The 9,815-nt window shown below is 37.4% G+C and overlaps 1 protein-coding gene across 2 annotated transcripts; it reads right to left on the bottom strand.

The window, feature by feature from the left end:
• Window positions 1–920: 920 nt before the first annotated feature.
• LOC109194538 (myeloid cell surface antigen CD33) lies at window positions 921–3,504 on the bottom strand. Of its 2 annotated transcripts, none has more exons than XR_003221703.1 (3): window positions 3,433–3,492; window positions 2,902–3,285; window positions 921–1,252 (listed from the first exon to the last, which is right to left on the bottom strand). XR_003221703.1 is itself a non-coding variant. In XM_019354828.2 (3 exons), exons 1-3 carry the CDS (start codon window positions 3,481–3,483, stop codon window positions 1,002–1,004), a joined length of 663 nt encoding a protein of 220 aa, XP_019210373.1. In that variant the 5' UTR covers window positions 3,484–3,504; the 3' UTR covers window positions 921–1,001. The 2 variants fall into 2 exon arrangements, 1 of the variants encoding a protein (XP_019210373.1); XM_019354828.2 differs by having other exon boundaries at window positions 3,456–3,504.
• Between the last annotated feature and the right edge of the window lie 6,311 nt (window positions 3,505–9,815).

Genomic DNA, 9,815 nt, shown 5'->3' with positions numbered 1-9,815 from the left:
ACTGAGACAGAGGATGCTTCATATCCCAGCACAGAGAAGTTGATCTCTCCATAATGGATGTTTTCTTCCCCCTTCTGTTTACTTGTCGCTCTTCAACAACCAGCTCTTCACTTGTTTGACTCTATGAAATAAAGGTTTTGTGGCTGCATTTCAAGCCATTCTTATTGATATTTTCAGACAATTAAAGTGAACAGATTGCCCTGATGAAATTAGTAAACATCTGAACAAACTAATTTTTGTATCTTCCTACCTGAGTCCTGCTGAGTTGGTACTTTAACAACCTGAGAGCTGTGCTGTAAAGGTAGACACATCAACTATAGTCACTTATTTGTTAAATATTTTGGTGAGTACAGTTAAGCCTGAAAGGAAAAGAACATTTTTAATATGTAGCTAAAATATCCGTGACAGTAGCTGATCATGATTTCTGTTTTGATGTGAGATACTTACAAAGCAAAGATAATCAAACAGATCAGTAAGATGAACCCAAGGATGCTCCAAGAAGCAGACTCAGTGGTAAAGAACCACTATTCTGATGTCCTGATAGAAAGATATGAAAAAATTATGTCCCTGAAAAGATAAGTTATTTGCCACAACAGTGGTGTAGTTTACCTTTACCTGCAACAGTCACGAATCTCTGCTGATGTCTGATTACCCAGATCATTAGTGGCCACACAGTAATAAACTCCTCCATCTGTTACATTGAAGCTGTAAATCTCTCCTTCAGATACTTCACAGCTCCATCTCTGCTCTTCTGAACCAGGTGAAGCTGCTGACTGGAGGTTTGGCTCTGCTGGAGCAGTTCAGGTTCACCAGCTGCCTGCTGACACCAAACCTGATGGACTGATGGATGCTGAGGTGTCTTTAGGAATGGAGAAAAAAAAAATAAATATCCCATAAACATGTTGTCCTATAGGATTCAGTTCAGCAACAAACTCTGATTGTCTTACATGAAACACTGAGAGTCTCTTCTGTCTCTGCTGTCTTGGTGTCTTTTCCTTGGTTCACAGGATATCTGGCAGAGCAGCTGATCTTCTTTCCATCATGTGTGTCTGACAGAGTGATGGTCTGCTGGATTTTAGTTGTAAGCTTCCATCTGTGTTTTCCTCTGTTTTGTTGTGAGAGTCTTGTGTGAGATTCCAGGTGAGTTGAGGAGGGGAGTGTGGACAGGGAGTGAGAGCTGAGCAGGTTATAGTGACAGACTCCTTCTCCTTCAGATTACCCGGGATTGTAATATTGGGCCTCCAAGGAGAATCTGTGGTTTCACATCACAAATGTATTTGTAAATCGATAATAGAGAAATACAGAAAATACAGACAGAGATCGGTGTAGGTGTTTGAAAGTCCTCATACATATTTCTACTGTACAATCGAAAACATAAATGTTTTTTGTTTGTTTTTTGTTTTTTGGGGGTTTTGCCGGTCCCGTTTGGCTCTTTTGCCATCAGAATTATTGTCTAAAAGTGAAGAAAAATGCCCAACGGATTTACTTTACCAAATGGGACCATCCCAGCCTTGCCGTAATGGTCTATTTGATTCACCTTTATTGTTTATTTTATTTATTTTCACTTGCTAAATACGGGACAGACTTGACTGGGGAAAAGAAAGAGGGAGAAGAAGAGGGAAAAAAAACAGCGGGGAAGAAGAACGGTGATAAGGGCAAAAACAAACCAACAAATAAGCAGACAAAAAACATATATCGATCACTGGATCACCTGTGAGAAAGAAAAAAACAGAAAAAAAGAGCAATATAATAAACAACATCATCACTATGATCTATGGGAATATAACAGTAAATACTAAATATTAAACATTATTGTGCAGCACGTAGGATCGACAGAGCACAGTGTGCTTTGAGGTAGGAGCCAAAAGGGTGTAGTTTGTGTGTGTGAGCACCCGAACAAGCCACTTCGGGGTGGGAAGAAACATATGTAAAATGTATTCAGATTATATTATTTGCAGAAAGTAGCAGACATGTTTGAGCTCTGGAATTAGTGTTGTGATAATACAGGAAATACAGTCAAGACACAGAGTAATGTGGGACTTTTGCTGCATTCAAGGAATATATTTTCCATCCATCCATCCATCCATTCGCTTCCGCTTATCCTTTTCAGGGTCGCGGGGGCGCTGGAGCCTATCCCAGCTGTCATAGGCGAGAGGCGGGTACGCCCTGGACAGGTCGCCAGTCTGTCGCAGGGCCAACACACAGGGACAGACAACCATTCGCACTCACATTCACTTGCACATTTATACCTAGTGGCAATTTGGATTATCCAATTAACCTATCCCCACAAGCTGCATGTCGTTGGACGGTGGGAGGAAGCCGGAGTACCCGGAGAGAACCCACGCAAACACGGGGAGACATGTGAACTCCACACAGAAAGACCCCGGCCTGATGGTGGAATTGAACTCAGGACCTTCTTGCTGTGCGGCAACAGTGCTTTTATTTTATTTTATTTTTTTACAATATGTTTATGTCATCTATCCTCTAAATATATAAGTTGCATGGCTGTATTATTGTTAACTACTTATTTACTTTTTTGCACAGTTTCATGTCTTTTAGAGTTTATTTTTCTCTTTTTGCTTCTTGCAGTTTTGACGGAGTCTTGGTATTTGCACAATACAGACTCTAGTCCATATGTCTATGTGTGTTAACATTGTGCAGTCAGGTTGTGTTTCATGTGTTTACAAACTTTACTAAACAACAATTATGCAGAAATGTAAACCTTTTTATTTTTGACTAAATCCTTTTATTGTTCACAATAAAGAACACAAAGATCATCTAAATACAAAAAAATAACATAACATATTTTGTTATATTTGACATAATTGTTTTTTTGCTGGTTAAAACAAGGCTGCATTTAACTTTTTATATTTTTGACTGATGAAAAGAAATGTATCTTACCTTTAATTGTTATTTTAAGAGGATCACAAGCAGCTGTTGCTCGGAACGGCCAGTTCATAATTCTGAAGTAGTATGTGTTTGTATAAGTTGTGGTTAAATTGAAAAACAGAGTGGTGCAGTTTTTCTCCTTCAGGTTTCCTGTAATATTCATTGGATAGGTGTTAATTGTCTCACTGCTGTTGAAGATCTCATTTTTTGGAAATTTAATAACATTGGACTGATTTTTAATCCACACTCCGAAGACAGCTCTTCTGCTGTCAAACTTTACTGGTCCAGCAGCACTAAAGTTACATGGGATTTGTAAACATGATCCACTCAGAGCTTCCATGTCTGTTGGTGCAGTGATGAAGAGGTCTGAATACTCAGGACAAGCAGTCGAAGGCTCTGGAAAAAAAAACAGAGTTCATCATTAAAATGTTGAAATCTTAATGAAGAAAAAAATTCAGAATGAAAAATCTGACATTAACAGCCATGTATCTCTTGATTTTTTTCTCCTGTCCTGTCAACATCTTCAATATAAAGTTAACTGACTGTAAATGACTGAGACGGCTCACTTGGAATAAAGAGGAGACTCAGTAACATGATGTTCACAGACTGGACTGTCACAAACTCATCACCTGGAAAAATATGAAAAAAATACACGAATCGAATGATGAATAAGGAACATGTACATTCTTTTAAAAGTAAGGTGTTATTAAAACTAGAAACACAATATCACAGTCTGATATAAACAAACAAAACTGCAAATGTGTTTTCCTACCAAATGATCAGACTGCTACAGCAGAGAGACGACAAAGTAAAAGTCAACGTGTGATTTCAGCAGAAGCAAAGTGAGTGAACACTTCTGTGTTTAGATGTTGTAATGTCAAAGCAAACAGACCTGTGATGTTCCCATCATGCACTCCAGTTTTCAGATGCTGCACTCCTCATCTGTCCGCCTTAGATGTTCTGATTTTAACTGTGTTTGTGATTAATTTATAGTTTATCTGAATGTATCAATATCTCAAGTAGACACAGCATTAAACCATAGATGGGTGAAGTGAATAACACTGATCACTGATCTCACAGTGCAATGTGCTGCTGGGTCCTTGCATCCATGTGTGTTTTACTTTGACATAAATCAATTTTAGATGCTTAAGAGAAAACAATCTTAAAGCAAACATCACACAAAAGAAGTAATGAAGAAGCCAAATGAAGAAACTGTGTTGCAGAAAGCTGTGTGTCTACAGCTTTGTACACACACAGGTTGTAGAAACCTGTTGACCAACTTCCTCAGTGTAGTAAATATTTCTTCGTTTACTTTGTGATTCAGTCGAGACATTCAACCAAATGCAGATACTGGAATTTATTTAACTTTCATCATGTCTCAAGTGGCTCTTTCAGTGCCACAATTAGACACTAAACATGAGAAACTACACGTTAACAGTGCACAATACACAGAAAGTATCAAGTTAACGTCCATATGTTAACACTGAAGGCCCACTGGAACCCTAAGTTATTTTTCCTTGACCTTGTGTGTGTATTTTCTTCCTTCCCACTATTCAGAAGTGTTCTGGTACCCCAACATCTGACACGGACACTCAGATTTTTGAGTTAGGTAGTCTTGTGTAGCATTGGTGGTTTAAGCCTGGGGACTGTTACTGGAGGCAATGCCCCGATTGGGAAGCTGCTGGCTAACACAAGCCAGGGCAATCTGATCATGAAGGATCCCACCAGGATTATTTGTCTGTAACACTGTGGCTCCTCTGAAGTATCACACTTTAGGCCAATACTATTTTACTTTCCTATTTGCATCACGGTTTAATCATGAAAGCATTATACATCCTCAGAGGGTAATTTTAAGCACTAATAATAACATTAACAGAACTTCATACTGACTCACATCGTGTTTAGATAATCACACACACAGCTGACCAATCAGCATGATCAAAATACACCCAGCTGACACACATGCACATTCACACGCGGACAAAGAGAGGGCAGGCCTACTCTTCAATGCTGCACTGAACTCAATACATCCTGTAATAATATTTAGGAAGGCAACTGGCTACTGCAGTCCAAATTTGGAAGTTGGCTTACGTTTGATGATCAAATTAGGAAATACCAAGGAAATCTTTCAGCTTTGAGATGAGATCATAGAGGATCATTCTGGTAAATGTCCCTGGGTCATGTGTGTGGAGCAGCAACACGTGATAGAAAGCTCCTATCTGCTCTCTCCTCTCTTCAACTGCTGTACAAGCACTTCTTTTTCTACAGCACAAAGTGTGCTGCTGGTTGTTTTGAAGACTGTTCATCAAAAGTGTTTGAGCACCGACTCATGAAACAAGCTGCGAGGTTTGTTTTCTTTTTCTCTCATGTTTAGATTATTTTCTAAATGCATGGCTAAAGATAAAGGGTTCAGCTGCTAAGCAGTCACATATATGTGGTTAGTACCTGACAGGTAGATTTGATAGGCTAAACTGTTGCAGGAGGAATCTCGGTTGAGAATGACACTGAGGCTGAGCTTGGTTTATTTCTTCTTCTGCTCATGATTCCATTTACTGATGAACTTAAACTGCTCTGTTTCACCATCATTTTTAACTTCATCTATATTAAAAGCAGCTAGCAAAACATAGATTTCTGCCCTCATTACAAAGCACAGGTGTATACTGAGTGAACACAAAATATCACTCAAAATATTTCCACTCAAGGTTACTGGACAATTAGAACCAAAGACAAATTGCTGTTTGAATATTTGGTGTTTCCTTAACACATTTAAACAAAAGACAAGAGACAATAATACATTTATTCAAAATGAAATGAAATTTTAGCTGACAAACTAATTTTCAGTTTTGGCCAATAATATTGGAAGAACTCCTGTGCTGTGACATATTGCTTAAATGAAATCAAGAAATTATTATTTTAATTAGAATGTACTAAAAGTGTTAAAATGAAAACAACTTACATTTTATTTTTGGAGTTGATAAGCTGATTGGAATCTGAAGGAGACACTGAAGGAGATCCAGTATTTCTTTCTGGAAATGTAGGAACGTCACAGAAAACTGGCCATCACACTGAGCATCACCCCATTAATACCATACCTGCAGCAAAAAGAATAACTGTAGAAGAAACGAGACATATAATTCAAGAAAGAATTAAGTTCTCACGAACGAATCCTGTTCTGCAGTAAATGAAACTCTGTTTTAAGGCACATTGTCCTTACTTGATGTGTTATGGAGTGACTCTGCTCTTCTATCAGTTTTCTGTCTCTGGTTTGTGGAGCATCTTGATCTGAACAATCTGAAAGAAATTTTTAAAATAAACTTCCTTTTTTGACTTATTGCAGACAAGTTAATCTGTAGATGAAAATGAAAGTTTCAGATAAAACTTTGTCTCACAATTCAAAGACATGCTCACAAGCATTAAGACTACTAATGCCTTGAGTATATGAAGGACACCAATAATATCTCAGAGTGTTCACCTGTAATGCAACAATGGTCAAAGAAGTTGAGCCTAAAACTTCCTAAAACATAAACATTTAGACAAAACACTGTCTCCATTATCTTGCAAGGTATACTACAAAAAAAAGAGGTAAATCGTGAAAAGATTGAACTCAGTAAAATAATTAATGCTAACTTTACCTTTAACAGTCACATCAATCTCTACTGATGTGTAAGGTCCCAGATCATTAGTGGTCACACAATAATGTTACATTGAAGCTGTAAATGTCTCCTTCAGATACTTTCACAGCTCCATCTCTGCTCTTCTTGAACCAGGTGAAGCTGCTGACACCAAACCAAATTTCAGCCATCATCTCTTACATACTAACATATTAACATTGTAGTCCATAATCACTTTGTATGATTGAGATCAGGACTCTGGGTGAGCTATTTAAGTTGAGTGCAGTGATGCTTGTTAAGGGTCCGAAATTGAGGACGAGAGTAAAACAATGATGGTCCAGAAGAGCATGATCAAAACAATTAATTTTAATGAATACACGCAGCGTGGGGAGATGTACACTGGAAAACATCAGTTGTAAATCCCCGCCCAAAAATACACTTCAGATTGCTTTTATAACATCAGGGTATTATAACACCCCCTCTTGCATTTACAAGCACATAATTTGCATCTTAAGAACATTATTTGCCTCTTTACAGACAATGATCAATCTTAAGAGATAAATGCAGAGACAGGAGTTCCCCTTTCTGGCATCCTTTTCCAAATATGGTGATGAGGTCCCCATGGACTTGTCCTCCTTCCGTCACCTGTTGTCAAGTAAACTCTAGTGCAATATGTTGTTGAATACACTGAGGCCTTTCCTCAGCTACTATTTTACTGTAACAATATACTCAGCATGTAAGCTTTTAAGATTATAGATTTAACTCAATGATTTAAAGTGGTTATAACTGCACCTGTAATAAACATGTTAATATGTGATTATGATAACACCTGTAACACAAATTATAACATAATGCCAACAACTTCAATAAATGCTTTGATGAAATGATAATTAATGCAATGATAAAGATGATGGTTATGTAAAATAATCCCTGTAATTCTACATGCTGGAACAGGAAGACATGTTCTACTAGAAGGACGTCCTGAAGCAGACTCAGGAAACACAGAGTCACACAATGAGAAAAGGCGTCTTAATCTGTATACAGACAACTGTACAAGAGTTCAGTAGAGACACATATTACTTGTAGAAACAGAAAGCAAAGAATCAGCTCTTCTGCCCCACTCTGTGATGATTCAACAGCACATGAATAAATCAAATAATTCAAATTTAAGTCATTTCTCCTTCCCATCAGCCTCAGGGTAAACTTCATTTCCTCTGCTCTGCATTCCTCATTCTCTGTACTCTTGCTCACTGTCTGCTACACAGACACACTCTCTACAAAAATGAAGTGATTTAGTAATACATGAATTTTCACCCCATAGGGAGTCTAACCGTGTCCTCTTTGGTGACATCTGGTGGTCAAAAGTATGAAGAGCAGCTTGAATCTACAACTTTAACTGAACTGCTTCATGATTATGACCTGCTCTGCAGAGCTGAGCTAAAGCGTCTGTTTAACATCACGTGACAGTTGTAATAGCAGGCTAAAACTTTGGTGCTTTGAACATTATGTCTATTTGAATAATAAAGAATTTCATTATAGGTTGGGAGCAAGCTTGTGGTGTGAGGTCCATGTCTCTATGTGCTCATGTAATTAACCAGTGGACCATTTATATATAATATATCATAACTTATATGTATAGTTTATTTCTTATGTATATTTTTGACCTGGGGTTGCTTGTGAACTAGTTTTTATTTATTTGTCTATCCATGAAGCCAGGTATCTAACCAGACACTCACTCTGGATGGCATGACCTTATCCTCCAGTAATACAGTGAGGAATCTTGGAGGCGTTTTTGACCAGATTATGTCTTTCTATAAATATATTAAATGTAGGCTACATGTAGAACTTCTTTCTTCTATTTGTGCAATATGTTCAAAATTAGAAACATCCTGTCTCAAACCAATGCTGAAAAACTAGTTCACGCTTTCTTCCACAGCATGTCTTTTGTCTTGTCTCCACCCCCTTACCTCCAAATGGTCAAATTAGGCAATCTCACTCACTCTCCAAGTGGTCCATCTGATCATCTCCACAGAACTTTTGTTTATGGATACACCTGGGATAAACTCCTCTCCCCTCTCCCAGTAACCTGCTCAGTCTCTTGAACACTGAACCTCAGAACTCTGACAATGATGGAGAAAAGGACAGCAGCTCTTACCATGTCTGGTCTAATGGAACGAGCCACTGGTGCATGCTCAGCCAGTATTTTTATTCATCTTTTCATGCCTAAAGATGAATAAAAATACTTAAGAAAAATCCATTTAATACTGATTGGGAACATTTCCTGCAGAATGGCAACAAAATTAAATTGTTGGCTGGCTGCCACGAGATGGCGCCATCAACACTAAAGGTGGATATTCAACGTGCCCATAAAGCTGAGAACTTACTACAGTCAGAAAGTTGGAGCTGAGCTGTCAGAGAAGGTGAAGACTGAGCTGAAGACACTGTAGGAGAGAGTTTAAAAGCCTCTTGACAGGAAGCCCATGATCACCAAGCTCACCAAGAATTATAAAATGTTAATAAATAAATCAACAAACAAATTTATGAATGAATATGGAGATAAATTCTTCTTAAAAGGTTGATAAATGCATACAATATATTATGATATATCACAAGCCTAAACTGAGATATACAAATGTTTGTGAGTAATTTCACAAATGTGTGTTTGAAACCACACACAAATTCAAATTGATTCAATCACACATAAAATTATTTTACAAATGCATTTATATGTACAAAGCTGAACAAAGTGATAATTTCACACACTTTAAACTTCAAACTCACAAATATGATCTGTTTTACTTCCTGCTGTATCTTTACAATTTTTTTGTTTCATATCAGACATAAAGTAGAGCAAAATAATTTGAGTCACAAATAATCAGAAATATCACAGAGAGACTTTATCAATTAAGATAAAATATTTATATGTAAATAAATATTTATGAACTGAACATTATAAATGAGACATTAATTTTAACAAGCCTGCTAAATAAATAACAAATCAAACAAGAGCATGTCAGTGTGTAAATACTGCATTAACTTGGCAACAAGTAAAATAATAGTAATGAAAAGATCGCTTTGCTCAGGTGGAGGAGTGGGTCATCAACCAATTGGAAGGACGGTGGATTGATTGCTTTCTCCACATGATAAAGTATCCTGATCAAGATGCTCAACTCCAACTTGGTCCCTATTCATCCATCAGAGCCTGAATATATGTGACTGTTGTGCATAGAAAAATGCTATATATGTACACTATATTGCCAAAATTATTCACTCACCCATCCAGATTATTGAATTCAGGTGTTTCAATCACTTTCA

The sequence above is a fragment of the Oreochromis niloticus genome, linkage group LG9 (genome assembly GCF_001858045.2).
Source record: "Oreochromis niloticus isolate F11D_XX linkage group LG9, O_niloticus_UMD_NMBU, whole genome shotgun sequence".
Lineage (NCBI taxonomy): Eukaryota > Metazoa > Chordata > Actinopteri > Cichliformes > Cichlidae > Oreochromis > Oreochromis niloticus.
The sequence above is the reverse complement of the archived record's forward strand: the minus strand, read 5'-3'. Positions and strand labels throughout refer to the sequence as shown.

Excerpts from the sequence above, each read along its gene's own strand:
- LOC109194538 (XM_019354828.2), bottom strand. The coding sequence starts at position 3,483 with ATGTTACTGAGTCTCCTCTTTATTCCAA. Across the intron at positions 3,286-3,455 it reads GAGTCTCCTCTTTATTCCAA|AGCCTTCGACTGCTTGTCCT; the intron begins GTGAGCCGTCTC and ends TTTTTTTTCCAG. Across the intron at positions 1,253-2,901 it reads TCTTAAAATAACAATTAAAG|ATTCTCCTTGGAGGCCCAAT; the intron begins GTAAGATACATT and ends GTGAAACCACAG.